At 39.6% G+C, this 23,314-nt stretch overlaps 1 protein-coding gene across 12 annotated transcripts in view; it reads left to right on the top strand.

Annotated features, from left to right (window-relative positions):
• MCPH1 (microcephalin 1) overlaps positions 1-23,314 on the top strand; it is a 246,496-nt gene that overhangs the window by 83,258 nt on the left and 139,924 nt on the right. For all 12 annotated transcript variants that reach the window (XM_087418291.1, XM_087418300.1, XM_004440580.3 and 9 more), the window contains 2 exons: positions 4,579-4,616; positions 6,905-7,067. In XM_087418291.1, the coding sequence (XP_087274417.1) occupies positions 4,579-4,616; positions 6,905-7,067 (201 nt within the window). The remainder of the gene's footprint in view (positions 1-4,578; positions 4,617-6,904; positions 7,068-23,314) is intronic.

A 23,314-nucleotide genomic window follows, 5' to 3' on the forward strand; every position in this document is an offset into this window, starting at 1 on the left:
GTTTCCCATTTTGTATTTATCCACTTATAATAAATATTTAATAAATATTGTTTTGAGTGCTTGTTGTCTGCCAGGTACCGTTCTAGGTGTTGTAGGAAAAGTAGAAAAGCAAACAGAAGTTCCTGCCCTCTTGGAGTTTATATGCAATTTTTAAATGAGGGACAGAGATAGACAATAAATAAGAAAAATAAAATAGTGTGATAAATGCTAAGAAAAAACATAAAAGAAGGGAAGAGGATATGTTGGTGTAGGGCTACAGTGTTAGACAGGCAGCCTAGAGAGAGTCTCCCTGAAGGTGACTCTTGAGTAAAGACCTAAAGGAGATAAGAGAGTGAGCCTGCAGATATCTGAGGAAGGAACATTCCAGGCAGAAGAAACAACAAATGCAAAGACCCTGGGCTGGGAGTATGCTTGTCATGTTCGAGGAAAAGTGTGACTGAAGCAGTGTGGGTGAAAGAGAGAGCAGTAGGAGGTGAGGTCAGGAAAGGAACAGTGGCATCTTGTATAGGGCCTTTTACTCAGAGCTGTTGGATGCTTGGAGAATAGGATTGACATTTTCTAACTTGTGTTTTAACAGTTTGGCTCTGTGTTGAGCATTGATTGAAATCTCAAAGATTTTAGCAGGGAGATATCGAAGGGGTTTTGGCAGTCATCCATGTGAGATGGTGGGATCCTAGGAGTGGAGTTGATGAGAAGTGGTCAGGTTCTGGATATATCTGGAAGGTTGAGTTGATAGATGTGCTGATGGATTGGACATGGAGTATGAGAAAAAAGTGGAGAGTCCATGATGATGAAAATGCTTTTGACCTGAGCAAGAATGGAATTGCCATTCACAAATGAAGCTGTGGAAGGGGTAGGTTTGGGAAAGAAGATCAATAGTGTAACTGTTTTCTTTTATTTTGATAAAATGTATGTAACATAAAATTTGCCATTTTAACTATTTTTTGATGTACAATTCAGTGGCAACATCCAGTGTTGTGCATGCATCACCACTATTTCCAGGTTTTCTCACTTCAAACTAAAACTCTGTACTCATTAAGCAATAAATCCCCATTCCCCAGCCCACCTCTAGCCCCTGGTAACCTCTAATCTGCTCTCTGTTTCTATGAATTTACCTATTCTAGATGTTTCATGTAAGTGGAATCATGCAACATTTGTCCTTTTGTGTCTGGCTTTTTTCACTTAGCATAATGTTTTCAAGAGTCATCCATGTTGTAGTATGTCAGAATTTCATTACTTTTTTTATGGCTGAATAATAATATTCCATTGTATATATATACCAGATGTTTTTACCCATTAATCTATTGATGGTCTATTAGGCTGTTTCCACCTTTTGGTATTGTGAATAATACTGTTATGAAAATTCTCATATAAGTATCTAAGTCCCTGTTTTCAATTCTTTTTGGTATATACCTAGGAATAAATTTGCTGATTATATAGTAATTCTGTGTTTAACTTTATGAAAGTTGAACCAAACTGTTTTCCACAATGGCTGCATCATTTTATATTCGAGCCAGCAATGTATGAGCCTTCCAACTTTTCCATATCCTCATCAACACATGTTATTTTTCCTGTTTTTGGTTATAGCTAACCTAGCAGGTATGAATAGGTATCTCACTGAGGGCTTGATTTGAATTTCTCTAATGACTAGTGTTGTAGAGCATTTTTTCATGTGTTTATTGGCCATTTGCTTATCTTCTTTGGAGAAATGTCTCTTCAAGTTATTTGCCTGTTTTTAAAGTGGGTTGTTCTTTTTTTGTTGAGTTGTGGGAGTTCTTTATATATTTTGGTTATTAAACCCTTATCAGGTATATGATTGGCAAATATTTTCTCCCATTCTGTGGTTTAGCTTTTCACGCTCTTGATAGTGTTCCTTGATGCATAAAAGGTTTTGATTTTGATGAAGTCCAATTTATTTATTTTGTCTTTTTTGCCTATGCTTTTTGTGCTGTATTTAAGGAACCATTGCCTAATCCAGCGTCATGAAGATGTTCCCCTATATTTTCTTCTAAGAGTTTTATAGCTTTAGCTCTTAAATTTAGGTCTTTGATCCATTTTTAGTTAATTTTTGTATATGGTATAAGGTGAAGGTACAACTTCATTCTTTTTTGTATGGATATCCAGTCCTCCCACCACTGTTTGTTGAAGAGACTGTTGTTTACCTGTGAATGGTCTTGGCACCCTTGTCAAAAATCAATTGACCGTAGATGTCAGGGTTTATTCCTTGGCTTTCAGTTCTATATTTAGATCTATCCTTATGCCAGTACCATACAGTTTTGACTACTGTAGTTTTGTAGTAAGTTTCGAAATCAGGAAGTGTGAGACCTCCAACTTTGTGGTTCTTTTTCAAGATTGTTTTGGCTATTTGGATTCTCTTGGAATTCCATATGAACTTTAGGATGGATTTTTCCATTTCTACAAAAATCACGGGATTTTGATAGAGATTGCATTGAATCTGCTTTAAATAGTAGTGTCCTCTTAACACTATTAAGTCTTCCCATGCGTGAACACTGGATATCTTTCCATTTTTTTAGATCTTTCATTTCTTTCATCAATGTTTTTTTAATTTTCGGTGTACAAGTCTTAAGTCTCCTTTATTAACTTTATTCCTAAGTATTGTATTGTTTTTGATACTGTTATAAATGAAATTGTTTCTTAATTTCCTTTTCTGATTGTTCATTATTAATGTATAGAAATACAATTGATTGTTGTGCATTGATTTTTTTATCCTGCAACTTTGCTGAATTAGTTCTACCAGTTTTTCTGGATTCCTTTGGGTTTTATGCATATGAGATCATCTCATTTGTGAATAGAGATAGTTTTACTTCTTCCTTTCCAATTTGGATGTCTTTTGTTTCTTCTTTTTGCCTAATTGCCTGACTAGAACAGTATTTTAGCTTTGGATATGTCAAATTTGAGATTCCCATTAGACTTCCACATGGAGATATCAAGTAAGTCGAATATTTGAGTCTGGATGTCAGGAAATAGGTCTATGCTAGAGATATGAAATTGCAAACTGTCAGCATGTAGCTGGTATGTAAACCATGAGGCTGTGTGACAGACCACCTAGAGAGTGCGTATAGGTAAAGAAGAGAAATGGTCCGAGGGCGATGTCGTGGAGAACGTAGCTTTGTAGAAGTCGCGAAACTTACCTTTTCCCATTCCTCTTCATCCCTTGGTCCTAGAGTTCAGGTACTTCCCGCAGATGAAACCCTGCCGGCTTCTTTTGGATGGTTCCACAGAAGAAAGTGGATGCCACGGAATGGGCTTCTTTTGGATTTTATTGGGGGCTGGTCATGTCACTGGGCCTGTCATTCAAGGATGACGCTGAAGAACAGGATTGGGTTTCAGCCAGAATCTTACTTGATGATTAGAGACTCCTACATAAAGGCCTTGTCTCTAGACTCAACTCGGGGAGCTTTGCTGCAGTTGTTCTACTAATATTCGAAACAGATGAGAGCTAACAAAGAATATTCCAGGAGGATAGAAGATAGGGCAGCAGTTATCCATTAGTGGCTCATCTGCCACTTCTCTGCGTTCTTCTTTTCAAAATCTTTTTGATTCATATTATCCCTTCATTCTCCTTCCTCTGCCTTCCCCAAATATACCCATGTGGTACACAGGTCCCTTCAATTCTATCCTGTGTGTCCACCTGGGGTCCTTTGAATGCCTTTTGTTCCTCCTTCTCATTTATCCACAAGGACCATTCAAGACATGAGTAAGTGTGCAGTGGTTAGTTCACAGTTACACTAAACAGTTGGTTGCATTTGAAGTAGATTGTATGAGTTATAAAAGTATGTGAATAATGTGCATTTGCTTTTGTTTTTGAAAAAATTGTGTACACACACACTCCCTGAGAGAGAACATTTGGCTGACTATATACCAAATTATTAAGCAATAGTTATTTTTGGCTGGTGGAATTACAGGGGAATTTATATTTCTAATTATATATTTCCAAAGCATTTAATTTTTTTGCCATCAGCGTGCATTTCTTATGTAAGTAAAAAATATTTTAAAACTTTTATTTAAAAAAAATTTACAATTCCAGTTAAAAGGAGATGCAACACATAAATAAGCAGTCCCGTTATCTATGCTTCCCGTGTGCAAGAGATTAAAGAATTTGGGTGACCCATGCAACAGAAGCACAAGCATTATTGGGTACATGTATCTGAGACAAGGATATGGTTGCCTAGAAGCCTTGGGAGAAATGGTTCTTAAGCCTTCAAAGAAACGCCTTTTTTACCCTCTCCTTCCTTGGAAGTCCATGAACAGGTTGGCACATTTGGAGTTCTGCCAGCTTAGCTAGTAGAATGGACTTCTGGAGGGAAACATTTTTTTTGCTCTTCTACTTGATGTCCTGGATTATTTTGGATTGGTTTAGGGATAGTATCTGAGTTTCTATCTCTTCGGCTGTTTTTTTCCCAGGAATACAAAGGTTTTTTTCTTTGATATATGCTTAAATGTTTATTTTTAAGTGATGTAACTTTTCAAAAAACGTATTCAAGTTTATTTCTGTGGGAAAAAAATATTTTTTATATTTTTGACTGTTTTTTGTTCCTTCTCTTTTGAAATCTCTAGCCAACAAGAACATTAGTCATGACAAGCATGCCATCTGAGTAAGTACTCATTGTTTTTTATAACTTTCTACTCAATATAAAATTTTAGACTTTTCTTTCATATACTGTGATGCTGTGCTTTGGGGCAGGTCATAGATCTGTACTGTACCGCTGTTGCTCTATTTAATTAATATTGGAATTAGAAGATCATTGGAAATAAAAAGGGTGGTTAAAAAACTGTGAACAGTTTAGCTCTGAAGGCTTTCTGAGTTGTGTAGACAGCATTAAGAGGTGTTAGGTATTCACTCTTCCTCTAGCTTGCTTCATACCTAACGGCTCTGTGTGTCCACCACCCCCACTCCATGAATGTCCGATATGTGGAGAGCATTGCTGGCTGGAACATTCCCCTCAAAGGTCTTAAAGAAACCCTGGTGTGAAGCCTTCTACAGCGATGTTAAAGCAGCCATGTACACGTGTCGTGGAAGAGTTAATAGCTTGCTGGCATGCTCTTATCACCTTCCTTAAACATTTAACACAATAAAGTACATCCAACAAAAATACAGCACTATATTTTTTGTAACAGATTTTTGAATTCCTGTTTAGAGGGGAAAACCATGTTTTCTATGATCAATCGTAAGTTTTAAGGATTTAAGACACTCATCAAAACATTGGGATGTTTCAGTGAAAAACAGGCTGCTAAAAGAATGTTTAGAACACTTTCTCTTGCAGGATCCTTTTCCTACCCATGGCATGAAGTTAAAAGGACTGATAATTCAAACACCATCGTTATATAGTGAAAAAGGAGCACACTCACAATTTGTGTTAATGCATATTGAAATGTGAAATATATTGGACATCCTAAATAGTCTAATACAGAAATGAATATTCAATATGAGCATAAAATTTTTAAAAGTCTATATTTTTGCTCCAAATAAGAAAACATTAATAACTAGATACTTTCTCAATCAAAGGTTTGAACATCAGACTTTTCAGTTTAGGCCATATTCTCTTTTTATTCTTTTCCCCCACCTATGCTTCTTGTCTGAAGTGAAGAACGAGACCCAGAACAAGATGCCACATGGATCAGCCGTGTCCTGAAAAGACGCCTGTTGTTTATTAGCAAATCCAGCAAATAGCTGGCAGCTGCCAGACTCGGAATGAGGAAAATCATGAATATGCAGAAATGAAGGGTTCTGGAGAGCATTTGATTTAGAAGTTTTTCTCTTTGCTTTTGTTTTGTTTGCCTTTTTTTCCCCCAAATGTAGTATTTTCCACAATCCCAATAAGCACAGATCCTCGGGTTGAAGTGGTGATGAGATGGGGCCCAAGTCTTGACCCATTCATCTTCTCTACCCTAAGGATCTCTAAGAATTTAAAACCGTGACGGTAGTTCAAGACTTTCATTTTATAAGGCCTGCAATTGACATACCCAAGGCCACTGGAGATCAAGCTAAGAAACTCGATAAAGTGGAAGGCAGATTATTGGAGGCAGTCTGTATGAGCATGGACAAGAACTGACTTTTTCTCCTTTTAACATAATTTCTGGAGAGGAGATAAGTTTATTTCTTAACACATTGTATATGCTGTAGTGTGGCTTAGAAATCCCTACATACCCTTTGTATTTCACCGGAGAGTTCCAAAATTTGCTGGGAGAGAGGGAAAAACAATGTATCAGAATTAAGGGGCTTAGAGAGGTGATCGTAGAAGGAAGAGTGGAGAGTTCCTTGGTAAGGAAGTTAGCTAGGAAGAATATTAAAAAAAAAAAAAAAGATACTTAAGGCATTAATGAAGTGATGGACCAGAAGGTAAACAATGATGAGCTTTGTGAAAATAAGGAGCCTCTGCTCTAAGATTTGATCTGATTATTTAATAAAAAGGGCTTTTTTTTCCCCTCTTAGTAGAAAAACTACGTGTTTGACTCGCAATAAATGTTGTATTTTCAAAATAATTAAGTGAGAAGCTTTGTCCTGACCATGCATAAATTGGGTCAAATAAGTGAAAAAAGTAAATAATTGCTGTGGCGGGCAGAGCACTGGGCTGGTGTCAGGAGGGCTGGTTTCTGATGCTGGCTGCGCTCCTACCCACGGGCTCTGGGGAAGCTGTTTACAGCCTTGCAACTACAGTTTTCTCGGCCATTAAAATTGACGGTTGGAGTTGAGATCTGGAGTTTTTTTATTTCCCCAAATTTTATGTCATTGATTGTAAAGAAATTAAGACATGAACATAGCCGAAATCAATGTAGAATTTTAGCTTTCTAGTTTTTTTTTTTTTAATTCATTGTAATCACCTTGATGTTCACACGCGGGAAACATATTCATTTTGTTGATATTTTTCTTCCTATTTGATAGAAAGCAGAACGTCATCATCCAGGTTGTGAATAAATTGAAGGGCTTTTCATTAGCCCCGGAAGTGTGTGAAACTACCACTCACGTGCTCGCTGGGAAGCCTCTGCGGACCCTGAATGTGCTACTGGGAATTGCGCGTGGCTGCTGGATTCTCTCTTACGAGTGGGTAAGCAATTACTTGAGCAAAATATGTGTTTGAGTTACATATTCTTTTTTTTGTGTGTGTGAGGAAGATCAGCCCTGAGCTAACATCCATGCCAATCCTCCTCTTTTTGCTGAGGAAGACCGGCCCTAAGCTAACATCTATTTCCAATCCTCCTCCTTTTTTTTTTCCCTTTTGCTCCCCAAAGCCCCAGTAGATAGTTGTATGTCATAGTTGCACATCCTTCTGGTTGCTGTATGTGGGACATCGCCTCAGCATGGCCGGAGAAGCGATGCATTGGTGTGTGCCCGGGATCTGAACCTAGGCCGCCAGCAGCGGAGCACGCACACTTAACCGCTACGCCACAGGGCCAGCCCCTACATATTCTAAAATAGAAGGTGTTTTGATAGATTTGGGCCTCTGAGTTGGTGACACTAGATTCATGCCGACGTGCCTCCTTGTCAGTTTGCGCACTTTCCTGTGAGCGGTGAATCCCGTTCTCTCCTTGATCTCTTCTCCCTGTGGTTCATCACCCTTCAGCCACTGCTGATCCCTTGGGAACAGGAGTGTGGTGAGGATGGAGAGGAGGAGAATGAGTAGACTTCCAGATAAAGACCTCTCGGCCCCTGGCAGAAATAAGATCAGAACAGACTTGGAATGAAAACACAGAATGCATGTTCTCACAGTCAAATGCACTTTCTTCTGTGTTTGACCAAGAAATAATGTGACCTATGTTAGTGATGGTTTAAAAAGCCAAAAGAATTCAGTGATTGTTTTTACAGATGGATTTACTTAGGATGAAACATGTTCATTTAATCCTATTTGGATATGTGTTATCTTACCCATATCTATCTGTAACATTACTTGCCCTTATTTCTGTGCATTGAAGCTAGGTTTTAAAAAAAAATCATTGTTTTCATTATTCATAAAAATTGAAATTGTTTGTTATTCTTTCTATTTTTACATTGATCGTCAACCTGTGTTCACCCCTAAGCATTGCTGTCTGATGAAAGTAGCGTCATTTTTTACTTGTGTTACTATTTGTATCTGCTAAGTATCCACCCTCCTTCCTTCTCCCCCTAAGAATGTATTACATTAATACTGTGTTAATTTAATCCAGTAGAATTATAATACACAAACAAACTACAGATGTATTTTTAAGAACCACTGTGGTCTTTTTCTCGTGTCATAATTTAGCCCTGCAGTTCCCTGGTACAAGAGGTTTAAGACAGTAGTGCTTCCAGTCATGAAGTGGAAAAGGTGGAAATTCCGTAAAGAAGTACTACTTGCAGTGGTGGCAATTGAGGAGTATTTTACCTAATTATATATTAGTACTGATGCACGTTTATTTGCATGAAATTCATTTGTAACTCCAGCTTCCACAAATGAATACCCTGTTGTCTTGCCCTCCAATTTACAATGTCTCTGTATCTTCATTAGTCAGCTCTTCCTTCCCTCGTGTCTCAGAGGAGAAAAATGTTCTTTATCTTTTATGAAGATACGCATCCATACTTGATTCTGTACCCAACCTATGCTTCTGGGACTTGGAGAAGACCAGAGAGGTCAGACGTGAAACTGAGCATTTACTGCTGCCGTGTGTAAAGACCAACTCTCCGGATGCCTCCATGTTTCTGCACAGTGTGCTGCAAGTATTCTCCCACTAATCCTATGTAGAAACAGAACCAGATGCAAATTTAACTTACAGTAACTATATGTGGGATTAACCACTATATGTGAGAAAGGCAGGAAGTAAAACATGTTATTTAATAAACTTCTGGTGCTCAGACAGGACTCCCCACCTGGACTTTCTGTCTGGAGGGAGGAACCTGGGCCATTCAGTCACATAAGCGAATGAATGACATGTAAGTGCAATATAAGGCAGGAAAACGAATTATAAGGCATTTAGGTTGGAGAGGAAGAAATGAAACTATCTCTATTCATGGACAAAGTGATTGTCTATGTAGGCAATTGCAAGAAATCTACAAAAAAGCTCCTAGAACTAATAAGTGAGTTTAGCAAATTGTCAGCATACAAGAATAGAATAATACAAGGTCAACATGGAAATATTTAAGTATAAATCTAACATAAAAATATATGCAGAATCAGTATGAAATATTGATTTAAAAAAAATCAAAGAACTAAATAGAGAGACATACTGTGTTCATGGGTTGGAAGACTCCATATAGTGAAAATGTCACTCCTCCCCAAAATGATCTGTAGATTTCACACATTCCCAATCAAAATCTAAGGATAATTCTTTGAAGATACAGACAAGCTGATTCTAAAATGTATATATAGAGAAAAAAGAACTAGCATAACCAAAACAATTTTGAAAAAGAAGACCAAAGTTGGAGGACTAACATTTACTACCTAGTTTTAAGGCATCCTTTGAAGCTGCAGTAACCAAGACAATGTGGTATCAGCAGAAGGACGGACATAATGGAGTGGAATGGACAGTCCAGAAGTAGACCCACACAAATATGGCCCGTTGGTTTTCACAAAGCTGCAGAGGCAATTTAGTGGAGAAAGGTCAGTCTTTCCAGCAAACAGTGCTGTCGCAATTGGATATCTAGATGCAAAAAAATGAACCTACCTCATGCTTTATACAAAAATTACCTCAAATGGATCATAGACTAAAATGATAAACTCTTAGAAGTAAACCTAGGATAAAAATCTTCATGACCTTGATTTAGATAAAGTGTTCTTAGATACAACAGCAGAAGCATGATGTGTAAGAGAAAAAAATTAATAAATTAGATTTAATCAAAATTAAAAATTTTTACTCTGTGAAGAACATTATAAAGAGACCATGGGAGGGCCGGCCCCGTGGCTTGGTGGTTAAGTGAGCGCGCTCCACTGCTGGCGACCTGGGTTTGGATCCCGGGCTCACACCGACGCGCTGCTTCTCCGGCCATGCTGAGGCCGCGTCCCACATACAGCAACTAGAAGGATGTGCAGCTATGACACACAACTATCTACTGGGGCTTTGGGGGGAAAAAATAAATAAATAAAATCTTTAAAAAAAAAAAAAAAAAGAGACCATGGGAAAATATTTGCAAATCTCGTCTGACAAAGAACTTACATCCAAACATAAGAAAACAACCCAAACAAAAATTGGCAAAACAAAAAAAATTTGAAGACTTTATCAAAAATATACAGATGGCAAATAAGCACTTGAAAAGATGCTCACTGTCATTAGTCGTTGGAGAAGTACAGTTTAAAACCACAATGAAGGGCCGGCCCCATAGTGTAGTGGTTAAGTTTGGTGCACTCTTATTTGGTGGCCCAGGTTCACAGGTTTGGATCCTGGGCACAGACCTACACCACTCGTCAGCCATGCTGAGGCAGTGACCCACATACAAAGTAGAGGAAGATTGGCACAGATGTTAGCTCAGGGCTAATATTCCTCACCAAAAAAAAAAAATTCTTATAAAACCACAATGAGACACCACTACATAGCTAGTAGCTAGTAGAACGGCTAAATTATAAAATATGTTGACAGTGGTCTAGCAAGGATGCAGAGCACCTGGACTCTCATCCACTGCTGGTGGGAGTGGAAATGGTCCAGCCACTCTGAAAAACAGTTTGGCAGTTTCATATGAAGTTAAATTTGCACTTACCATCTCTCCCAGCAACCCTGCTCCTCAGTCATTTGTTTAGAGAAATGAAAGCTTATGCTCACACAAAAGTCTGTACATGAATGTTGTAGCAGCTTTGCATGTAATCTCCCAAACTTGGAAACAACACGAATGTCCACAGTGGGTGAATGGATAAGCAAACTTGTCCATCCCTACAGTGGAATGCTGCTCAGTAATAAAAAGCAATGATGATACGTGCCACAACTTGGATGAATCTCTCTTGCACTGTGGGCTACCTGCCGGTGAGCCAGCTGGCCTCAGGGTAGGATAGTTCTCGGCTCCCTTAGGAGGGCTACCCCAAGCTCCGCTTCCTCCAGATGGGCCTCCTTCTCCCCATAGGACCCCAGGCGTCCAGGTGTCGGGCTGTTGGCGTTCCCCGACAGTTCCTATAAAGTCGGCTCTCCACATCCAGACTGTGAGGCGCCAGACTGCCGCTATAAGGGAAAATCCCTAAGGCAGGAACAGTGTATTTGAGGAACAGCAAGGAGGCTGGATCGGGGAAGCCAAGAAAAGTGGATGAGATGAAAGAGCCAGATGGTGAAGGGAACTGCAGCCATGTAAAGTGTTTGGTTTCTATTCCTTGTGTCACGATAAACCATCAGAAGTTTTCTATCAGGGGAGCGATATGATCTGACTTGTGATTTTCAAAGGATGGTGGCTCACTGTGGAGAAGCAGGAGTGGCATCGGGGAACCCAGTGGCTGGCCTTTGCAGTCAGCATTCCCGTGGGAGAAAACTGCAGCTTGGATTGGCGGCAGGAGGGGTGGAAGTGGCAAGAGAGTGGAGGTGGTGGGAGTGGGGAGGGTGGCGGGAGGGTGCAGGTGGCGGGACGGGCTCCGCCGATTTGGAAGGTATCAGGGAGGTCGAGTTCAATGACTTCATCACAGACGAGCCACAGATTGTGAGGGGAAAAGCAGTTAGGGTTAATTGTGGGGTTATTGACTTGAACAACTGTATGAAAGTTGGCGAGAAGAAGATTAACAAAGATCCATAATGATTTAAAAGGGATACGTTATGATGGGGTTCCCTTTCCTCCTGCCCACCAAGATGGATGTCGTGAAGCCTGTAAGACTTAGCAATGCCAGGACAAGCCAAGGAGCGGGAAGGATTCCCGGCGCCACCAGGAGCTGGAGAGAGGCCTGGATCAGATTCTCCCTCCAAGCCTCCCAAGGAACCAACCCTGCCGACACCTTGATTGAGGCTTCCAGTCTTCAGAACTAGCTTTGTTGATTGTAAACAAGAAGAAAGACCGTTGAGAAACAGAGAACATCAAGAAAAAATTAGAGAAGAAATGCTTACAAAGAGAATAAAATACATTGCCTCGGGTCTCCAACCATGCCGAAGGCGCTCCTGTTCTTTCGTGACGTGGGTCTCCCTGGACGGTGCTGGCCGGGAGCTAGGCCAGCTTGCAACGGGAGGACCAGCTGTGTGGACCTCCAAGCGGAGAGCAAAGGCGGAACTGAGATAGAGCTGAGGCCTGAAGGCCTCCCTCAGGGTTTCAGCACTGGCAAGACAGTGCATGAAAGCGTTCAATGAGTGTTTTTAAATAACCTATTTTATATACCAGTATAGTGATTTTAAGCAGTGGACAAGCAGCTGCTTCAAAATTCATATTATTTTTCCCATAGTAAGCCACAAATTCAGCCACAGCTTCTTCCGTGAGATGTGACTTCTGAGAGGTTCATATATTTTATTTATCTGGTATCTCATATGTCCAATACCTTCAACCAGGAAGACGGAAATTGACAAATAGCTGTTCAGAGAGAAAGAACGGAATGAAAAGGCGATTGCTGTTTACGTGATTACACTGAAAACACACATCCGTATATGTATGTAAATACATGTGTGTGTGCTCTGTTTAGAGGTCCCCATATATTTCTATCAGTGTTTATAATGTCCGAATTGGCAGTGCATTTACATTCAAGTTATTTTGAAATAGAAGACCCACAAAACTATAACACAAGATCTAGGCCTCTGATGTTTTAACCAATGTTTCAGGCTGATGTTAGTATGAAGATAACATGAAACAATAAAAAAAAATAATCCAGTATAGGATAAACACCGTGCTATATGGCTGCTTGCAGATTTGGGGATTTCATAGACTGAAAGTTAACCCCCATCCCCACATAAAGTGGGAATAGACTCGGCTGGATGCCTGGGTGCTGGGAACATTCTAGCCGGGTGGCCTTAGGTAAGGTGCTCCATCTCAGCGAGCTGCAGTCCCTCGTTTGTGAAATAGAGCCGATAACAGTACGTCCCTCATAGGCTTGTTTGAAGGCTAAGAGTTGAACATGCACTGTGCTCATAACAGTGACTAGCAGAAGGTAAGAACTTAATAAATGTTAGCCTTACAACAGAAACAACAATGTATTAACTTCCCCCCAAAGAACTATAAAAATCAATTACTGTCTACTGTAACTGTGGTTTTATATATAGAAAGAATGCACTAACCCTAAAAGTAAAAAAAGATACTTTTGCTTTGGACCAGTGATAACTTTGCCATGGACCAGTCCAGGCCATCCTAGCACTGAGGAGTGTCCATGAAAGCTCACGAATGCTGCTAGCACTCACAGGAGAATAGCATCAGTGGAGTCTGAATGATTGGGGGCCCTCAGTGAGGGAGGGGAACATGAGCTGGGGCTGGAAACATGGTATGGTATCTGTGGACAACGGGAATGTGCCTGCATTTGACCTTCAAGGGACCTCAGAAGAGGACCTTTCCTTATCTGGAGGTATTTCAGTATCATTTGAACACTTCTCCTAAAGCCACTGTCGTACTGATTTTCATCTGTTTTGGTTCCTCCAAAACCATCAGCGGACTATCACTGGAAGTGGTCACTCTCAGATTTTGAGATTTGTATCTTTCCGTGAGAACAGCTACAGACGTTGCTTTACCAATGATGCCTAAACACTTCTCTATTTGTGAAAAGTACCAGCTCTTGGGAAATGGAAAAGGACCGGATCTACTGGCTTAAAGTGAAATATCTGTTCACGTAGTTGTGATGACTGTCAAATGTTTCCTCCAGAGGGTGTTACGTGTTTATTGATGTTAATAGATTATTGCTGACTTATGAAAAAAGAAGTTCAGAAATGAACTGAATCTCTTTCCCTGTTTATCTCAGTCTTAAATAAGACAAAGGTAATTGCTGCTTCTCGCATGGCCTCTTCCATTACTTGTCTGAAGAAATTCAGTCTGACAAACATGAGAAACTGTTTTTTTTTTTTGGTGAGGAAGATCAACCCTGAGCTAACATCCATTGCAAATCCTCCTCTTTTTGCTGAGGAAGATTGGTCCTGGGGTAACATCCATGCCCATCTTCCTCTACTTTATATGGGACGCCTGCCACAGCATGGCTTGACAAGTGGTGCATTGGTGCACGCCCGGGATCTGAACCTGCGAACCCTGGGCCGCCGAAGCAGAGCATGCGAACTTAACCACTACACCACCAGGCCGGCCCCATGAGAAACGTTTTTGAGAGAGAATAGTTGTCCCTGCCATTTATAAAGCCACTCCACATAATTTCTAAAGTTCAATACACAATTTAATACAACTTGTGTATAACTTAAGACATGAACTTCACAGTTTGCAATTTCTTTTAGGGTCAAGATTTGAAGTGTCCATACTATATACTTTAAGGATCACATTGTCTTTGTGTAAAGGAATGACTCTCTCTCCCTCTCTCTCTGGACCTCCTCCTTTTTCCTTGTCCCCAATGCAATTCGGGGGATTCTTAAAATATTCTTTTTGGCTAGCAGTATAAACTTGCCTCCAAGAAAAACATTACTGAGAATGTTTTTATTTCAGGGTTTGTGTGGTATTCTCTGGAAATTTCTTGTAAAGGAGAGTTCTAGCAGTTCTTCAAAATTAGATGGTTGTATGCAGCCCCGTTAGAGCAAAAAAGTTATGGTAATTTTATAATAAAATTCAGCTTGAATTTTTACTTAGTCCTTTTTTTAAAAAAAAAAAAACTGTGTTGGCAATTTCTACATGTTTACAGCAGTTCCTACTTCCATTGTTAGCGCTGCTGTTTTCAGCAAAGAGAATAACTTGTGTTTTTCCTGCTTCGTGACTGAATTGTCTGGCAGATACATAGAAATAGAAAACCGTGTCAAGAGTTGCTCTATTTCCTATTCGTGGGAGACAGGAAGTAACCCTCAGAAAAATAAAGAAATTGACTTGACTAAAGTGTCCCTGTAGACTGCCGCTTTTTTGTTTTATTGTGTTCAAGCATAGTGCTAATTGAATTCTTTAGATACTCATCTCTTCTGATTCTCACTTACTTGATGTATGTTTCCTACGTTCTCCTCTGACTTATTTTACAATTCTCCTCTGCCTTTACACCACTTTGTGTTCAGTGAAAAGTAGTGGAGCACCCTGTCACCTCCCATTACATGTGGCTCTGTCCCCTCTTCAAAGTCACGGCAGAGGAGTGAGGAGGGATTCAGCCTATATTCACGTTACTGAAAAATGTTGATTCTGAACAGCTTATGAACAAGGCTTGATTCAGGATTTTAAAGCTAAATCAGTTGTAAATGCAAATATAGAGTTTAGAAGCTAAATCAGTTCTACAGCCAAATTTCAAGACGGTTAACTAGTAACAAAAGGACAAAAAAAACACTTTATAATCAAGTGTTTCATAAATCAAAAAATGATACCATCATGAGTCAATTTTCTTGAAATAATGTGGTTCAGTTTTGGCTTTCTCACAATGAATTCAGCAAGCAGTGAGTCTGATGTTATCGGTGGGAACACAGAATCAAATGTTAGAATTAGAGGGAAACACGTAGCTCATGCAGCGCGTGCCTCTTGTTTCACATTGAAGAATGCTAAGTCACTCTCCTAAAATTATAACCAGTGGTAGAACTAGGCTGAAGTCTAGGTTTTTCACTGGTGTTCTAACACATCACGCTGCCTTCCCAAGACTATTCAAAAGGAGTTGTCCTGAAAACCATTCTCTTTTTTTACCTCAAGTTGGCAGATTAACTTCTGAATGCATTCTAAGAGTAATTTTCAGACAGAATGTACCTACCTCGTGTACCACATTTAACACCAGCATTTTTTTTTTTTTGCTTGAGGAAGATTAGCCCTGAGCTAACATCTGTGCCAGTCTTCCTCTATTTTGTATGTAGGTCACTGCCACAACATGGCTGATAAGTGGTATAGGTCTGCAGCCGGGATCCGAACCTGGGCTGCCAAAGTGGAGTGCACCAAACTTAACCACTACACCACAGGGCTGGCCCCTACACCAGCATTTTGTAGCTGTTTTCTTAAGTTCTTTCTAGCAAACATTTATTGGCTGCAACCATGTGCTAGGCATTGATGACACCAAGCTGACTAGGATCCCCAGCTTGGGTCTTTGAACCTTCATGGGCTTGATTCCACAGTTCTCTTTCCTCTGCCACAGATTACACCTTGATAAAGTACTTATCCTTAAAAAAGCATTTTCACACGCACTGTCTCATTGGATCCTTATAGAACATTTTGGCAACAGAGAAGGACCCTGTTTGTGTTTAGTGGTGGAGGCACTAGGAAAAGTAGCTTGTCTGACTTGAATGTGGATCTTTGAAATAGTTTTGATAAAGGCATTGTCCTAAGGCAGTGACTATAAATGGTACACCTAGTTTATAAACTTTCATTATTAAAATACTGGATTTTGTTTGTGGACAGACATATAGCCTGTAGTGCTTTGCTCCTTTTACTCGAGGTAGTTACTGAAGACTGCCCAAGCTCTCTGCAGAACCTCACACAAGCTGCAGTAGACCTAACCCTTGGACCCACAGGAAGCTGGTGGTCCTATTTGAATCCTCCACCCTCCCTCCGCCATCCTTTTGTTCATCCTGGCAAGTCCTCAGGGTGTGCTATTTCCACATTGGAGGCTGTGTGCTTTCCCAGTTCCATAATCTGTAATTGGAGACAGATAGGAAAAAGTGATTGACCTGGAAAATTGAGGCTTTTGTGTTCTCTTTCATGAGGACATTTGAAAAGATGCATGAACAGGACTGTGATTGTCATCTAGGAGTGACTAGTGGCAGAGTTGGAAGGAATGAAAGCTGTTTCTTAGAGTGAGAAGGCTGTGAAGTCACTCTGGGATGCAACCATTGACTGTATGATGAATGAGTTTCCGTCATCATTTTTGGAATTCATATCTTTACATTAATAACTTGTTCTTTAATTTTATAAAGGTACTAGACAGCATCTACTTTATACACCTGGCACACGAAAGCCAGTGCACAGGTCCTAAGGCTGAGACTTTGCATGGAAGGGAAATCTCTGAGGCACTTTGAGTGCGGAGAAGGATAGGTGTTTGGAGGGGCCGTCAGGGCCCAAAGTGTGGCTCTGTAGGTCTGGATCTGGAGTTTGGGAAGCCATTGGAGTATTTCACCTACAGAGTGACAGGCTTTTGTCTCTCTGGCTTCTGTGTCAAGAATGGATTGTAGGGAGGCACGAACAGAAGCAGGGTGACGGAAGGAAGCAATTGGGATCATCTGGGTGAGAAATTATAATGGCCATAACTAGGGTGGTGGTGGATAGGTGGAGGGAAGAGATCAGATTGGTGTACTTTTTAGGAAGATCTAAGAGGATTTGATCACATGTGATATGTGGGCATAGAGAAGTCAAAATGACTCCTACCTAAAATTTTTACTTGAGCAACTGAAGGAAGATAGTGGTGCCACTTATTGAGGTGGGGAATACTAGGGGAGAAAAATGTTTGCAGGTCTGGGGTGCAATAAAATATTCTGATATATATGTATTGAGTATGAGATTCCCATTAGACATCCATGTAGAGATATCACATATCATATTAAATATATATGTTTTCAGGGCAAAAGTTGGGACCATAAATATTCATTTGGGAACCATTAGCACATCGGTGGTCTTTCAAGCCATGGTACCTAGGCAGTGAGTGCACAGCGAAGAAAGGAGTGAGGTTAGGACTGTGTCCTGGGCTGTGCCAATATGGCGGTGTGAGGGAGAAGGAGGGAGAGCAAGGGAGCCAAGGAGGATGAGGTGGTGGCACAGGCAGAACACCAGGGGCATGTGATGCTCAGATGAAAGAGGAACTGTCTCAGGAAGGAAAGCGTGTTTGTGTTGAATGCTGCTGAAAGGCAAATAGGATGAAGACAGAGAAATGGGCATTGCATTTGACTAGATGGATATTGACAGAGACCTTGGAAACAGCGAGTTTGATGATGAGGAGGGTGGACGAGTGAATGCTAAGTAAAGAAGTGAAACAGTGAGTGTGGAGAACTATTTCAAGACCCCTTGCTGTGACCGGATCAGAGACATTGGTCTCGGTAGCTTGATGGGGCAATATGAAGTATGATTCACCACTTCAGCACGGCCACCTGAAAGACAGGGTTCCTGGCGCTGGCCAGTTTGGTTTTATTACAGTGAATTGGGAGTGGTCTTGTGAAGCACCTGAATCTATTGGCTTAGCAGGAAAAAAAAAACCTGAATTAAGGTTATGTATATTAAAACGAAAGTTGCTATATTTGGCAAACGGTTTAAGAGAATAAGGCTGAAAATGAACAAATCAAATGATTCAGCTTTGTTTGGTACTTGCTTCCCATCCCTTTCGTATGTGGTCTTCAGGGACCACACTGTTTTTGGTTTTGTTTAACTTGAGGAACTGAGTAGTAACGCCAGTTCTTAGTTTCTTTAAACCTCGGATTCTCTCTTCCTCTCCTCATGGTTGAGAACTGTAAGGCCTCACCTTAGTCCACGCTGAATTGTATCACAAATTCAAAGCTCATTTTTAGAAAAAAACTTCAGCTGTCCCTAAAGGTACATCTTTATTAGCTAACCTCTGCAACTTTCTGTTGAGTTCCTAAGTTTTCACTTCGGGTTCTGACATCCCAATGAAGCCGTTCTTGCCTTAAATAACAGAAGATCTTAATTTTAGGTTCTCATCAGAAAATTCAACCATGGTTTGATTCTCCGGAACTTTTTGCAAATCATCTTAAGTGATCCATCCTTTAGATATCTATTGGTGGTGCTGGGGACATTGTTAACTATCCATTCTTTTAAGTTTCCAAGCTCTCTTCCTGAGTTAAAATAAATTGCCAAAAAACATCATACTTGGATTCTGTTAGTGCCTGAGTAAGTACCCTCTGTGAATTAGGCTTCAGTGATAATATTAGATTTTGGAGAGAGCTGATGTAAGAAATACTGAATTTTAGAAAACAGTTGAACATTTTTCGAACTTTAATTGACAACATTGTACATTTTGCTACCTGATACTTTTTATGTATGATCCACACAACACATTTCTCCTAAAATTCATTGCCCTAAAGCTTCTCTACAAAAACTCTTTTAGGCTTTTCTTTACCAGAGAATGAGAAATATGTGACTAAAATGATTTTGTCAACTGAAATAGCAGTTTGCCTTCAGTTCATGACAGATCTGTTCCTTAGTGCTTCTTAGTTGATTTTTGTTCTTATGAAAGAAAGTTCCTCTGCTTGAATATTAAAGTTCCACTTAACCTAATCATTGATCCAGCACTGATGGTTCTCAGGTAGTACACACACGTACAGACTTGAGCCTTGACACGTAAATGCGGGGGGATGATCTCTGGTTGTTGGCATTCGTGCAGCTGAGGCAGAATGAAGCACTTTCATCCTTCCCTGATTCTTCCTGCCCTTCCTCGGCAGGCTGCCCGCTCTTTGCCCTGTCACACACCATCCGAGAGTATCCTTCGGGGAGTCGAGAAGCACATCTCCACCGACCTTTGTTTTATGTAACTCTGCCTTCGGTTTTGTTGGATAACAACAAAGCAAGAAAGAGTAGTACACCAACACTTAATATTATGCACAGGTGTTTTCTCTTTTTACGTATTTCTAGAATTCCATGCACCCTTTATTGAAGTGGAATGTTTATTTCAATTGTTAAATTGTAAACAGTATTTTTGGTAGTAAAACTTACTTAGAGACAGCCATACCCTCCCTGGCACAAGGGACTGGGGCAAAGCAAAGAATGTTTCATGCATTAAAGCAGCACCTTTTTAGCAGACCCTGGTTATGTAGTGATTACAAGCTCTTTGAGGGGAGAGACTGCTCCTGTCTTTATTTACGTGGCCCGGGACCCAGGATGGAACACAGAGCACAGCACTCACTTGTTGAATGAATAAATACGTGGATGGATGACTACACATATTTGTTATTTCTTTTAAAAACCTCAGAATTTCTTATTGCCTCTGATAAGCTAAAAATGTCATGTAAAAACATTGTACACGATTATAAATTACAAAAGTATCCATTGAGTTCATGTGTTTCTTGTTAAAATTCATGAAAATAAAATGACCTGATGCTCATTTAAGAAAAAAATCTTTATAACTCAAATTCACAGAAAGAAGAAGAAAAAACAGTGATTGCTCTTAGTAGCCATAATATTTGGTTTATTGTCTGTGATGGTAATAATAATTTCTGCTTTGTTATCATACAGTGAAGTGATGTTTCTGCTATTTATTTTAGTTACATTGGAATGTGTTATATTTATTTCTTTGTTTTCATTTTGATAAGGAAAGTACGAGCTTGTGTTATTTATAAAGATGTTTGGGCTTCACATTCAATATGCTGGTGAAATGCTGGGTCACCCTGGTCTTTACTTAGCAATATGTAAAAAGTAGCTAATAGTGAACAGTTTAGCTCTAAAATCCGAGAATAATCCGTTTTCACTTTTGCATTCTGGAAAAGCCTGGGTAAAATACAAGCAGCATAAATCTAACTTTAACGTCTGTGTACAATACAGCTAAACTGTTTTGTAACAATACTCAAGCATATATCAACATGGAGCTTGTCCCTCTTACTGTTGGTTTTGGTCTCTGTCAGTTAATATCTCTTAAAAAGGGAGAAGAGTTCTTAACTACTTATTTTTAGTACTTGATTGCTTATCTTCTCTGTCTTGGTTAAATAGGTTGTGTTAAGGTTTTGGTTTCCTGCCGCTTTCTTTGGAGACAGCTGGAGCAATGCTTTTACAGCCTTAATAACATACGAACCCCCTGGGGATCTTATTAAATGCAGATTCTCATTCAGTAGGTCTGGGTCCCAGGCTGCTTCAGTTGTGACAGCTCCCAGGTGGTGTGCAGGCTGCTGGCCTGATGACCACACACTGAATAGGAAGGTGCTCAAGACCAGCCAGCTGTATTTGGCGTAGAGAGGGGGCTGCTTCCAGGTGATGTTAGTCATGTAGAAGATGTAAAGATAGGGGGCTGCCTAGCCAAGAGATCTGCATATGCTCTCTCAGCGTGTCAATACAATAATCCTTTGTGGAAACTGAGACTTGAACAGTTTTAGTAAACTGCTCATGGTCACAGTGCTTGAAAATGATGAGTTTTGAATCTGAATTCCACTTCTCCTCCATTCATAGCCCATATTCTTTCTAGCAGCTACTTCCAGAGATAGCCTAGAGAATACTTTTATCTTCTACTACCTTAAACTTTGGTATGTTCCATTCGGTGTCTGCATACCACCTTAACGTGTTTTTAAAAGATTAATGTATGAGAGAGTGAATTTTTAATGCTAACGTTGCCGCTTACTAGCTGTGTGACGAATAAGGCAGTTAAACTCTCTAAGCCTCAGTTTCCTTATCTGTAAAAAGATCAAAAGATCATCTAAATAAAGTTCCCAGTAAGCACTCAATAAATATTAATCACTATTATTATGAAACAAGCATTTTTTGAGACCTATCACCAGTCTTCATTCAAATCACAACTTGAATGGACCTTGAAGACATTATGCTAAGTGAAAAGAAACCAGACACAAAAGGTCACACACTGTAGGATTCCTTGCATGTGATTTATCTGGAATAGGCAAATTTACAGACAGAAAGCTGATGAGTAGTTACCAGGGGATGGAGTGGAAGGGAGAATGAGGAGTGATTGCTTAATGGGTGTGGGGTGTGTTCATGGGGTGATTAAAAAGTTTTGAAACTAGAGAGAGATGGTGGTTACACAGCATTGTGCATATACTAAATGTCACTGAACTGTACACTTTAAAATGGTTAATTGTATATTATGCAAATTTCACCTTAATTTAAAAAATCATGTATGGAAAATTGCCTCATTGAGGCAGTCGTTACCTCTACTGAATAGGTTTATATTTTTAAAATAACTTTATGGAATTACAAAAAGCATTTCTCGATGTTCTGAGATGTGTTGGAAATACAGAGGAATGGCTTATTTTGGAACACATATTATTGCCTTGAAACTTTGCCAGTTCAAGTTGGTCTTTTCGGAAGACTAGACCTCCTCTGTTTTCTGGCTCTAAAGTGCTCAGGACGTAAGCACCCTAATATTTTGTTATTAAAAATTATACCATTGATAGCCCCATTTTTTTCTCCTGAAGTTTAACTTAGAAATAACTTCATTGCAACAACTATTTCATTAACTACATAGATACTTCTGTAATTTATAACGATGTATAATGTTTTCATGTGACAGAAAGGTTAACTAACTTGCCTTTGGCACAAATCTGTAAAGAGATGGAGATTGGTTTAATTCAGTTGCCTGGGTTCTGTGTTCTTAACCATAAACTATGCTGTCTAGTTGTGGAAGAAACGCAAGTACTATTATTCTCCTTCTAGAAAAAATCAAAACAATGTACATAGTAGCAAATTCTCTTAAGGTATTGTTGTTTGAGAAAATCAATTACCCTCATAACTGAGACAAAGAATCTGTAAAATCTGATGAGAAAAATATTTGTAATTTGGTTTTTATAATTTTCTTGTTAGCTCAAAATAGCAAAAAATTAATAATTACTATTTTTGTTACCCTTGTATAGGAAAGGAGAGATTTGCGAATGCTGAATATATGTTTCTGTACCTCTGTAAACTCTAACAACCAAATTTTTTACCACAGTTGGTGGTGGAAGGATGGGTAGTGCAGAGTGATGAACACAACCCACTCCCTTGTCAATGATGAAAGTAGAGGAGAAAGTATACTTTTGAGTTATTTGAAATTAACTGGATTTCCCTGGGTTAAATCTGTGGCACAAGTTTATGTTAGATTTGAATTTTAATCCATCAGTTGTTCTATACAATATGAAGTCTTTTATATGCAAAAGATATTGTTGACGTTTCCCACAAAGAAGGCCTTGTCTTTCCTTATCTGCTGTGTTCTCACAAGTATTCTCGGTGCCACAATTGCAGTGGAATTTAAGGATTATATATGGTAGGTGGTGCGCTCTGGAGACGGATCCAAAAACAGTGATGGATTCGGCTGGCTATTTAGAAACTTGGAATAAACTTAATATTACAATTACAGTAAGAAATTTTGAATGTTAATAATGTTTTCCACACGATTGTAATGCTCTCAAGTGAGTTAAATCAGCTACATAGTATAGTTGTAATTTTCATACGGGTAGCGAGTCATCATCCTCTAGGGTCATTTATTTTTTCAAGTGCAATCTAAAATCCCTCTTACAGGTCTTTTTTTCTCTTGTCCTAACCTTATCTCATTGCTTATACATTGAAATAATTCTGTATTGTTTTCCCTCAATTTAAAAATTTGGGAGTGGGAGGTGGCCCAGTGGCATAGTGGTTAAGTTCACAGGCTCCGCTTTGGCGGCCCGTGGTTCACAAGTTCGGATCCCGGGCACGGACCTACGCGCTGCTTATCAAGCCATCCTGTGGCAGGCG

The sequence above is a fragment of the Ceratotherium simum genome, chromosome 28, assembly GCF_057802395.1.
Source record: "Ceratotherium simum simum isolate JZ-2026a chromosome 28, ASM5780239v1, whole genome shotgun sequence".
NCBI classification, from domain to species: domain Eukaryota; kingdom Metazoa; phylum Chordata; class Mammalia; order Perissodactyla; family Rhinocerotidae; genus Ceratotherium; species Ceratotherium simum.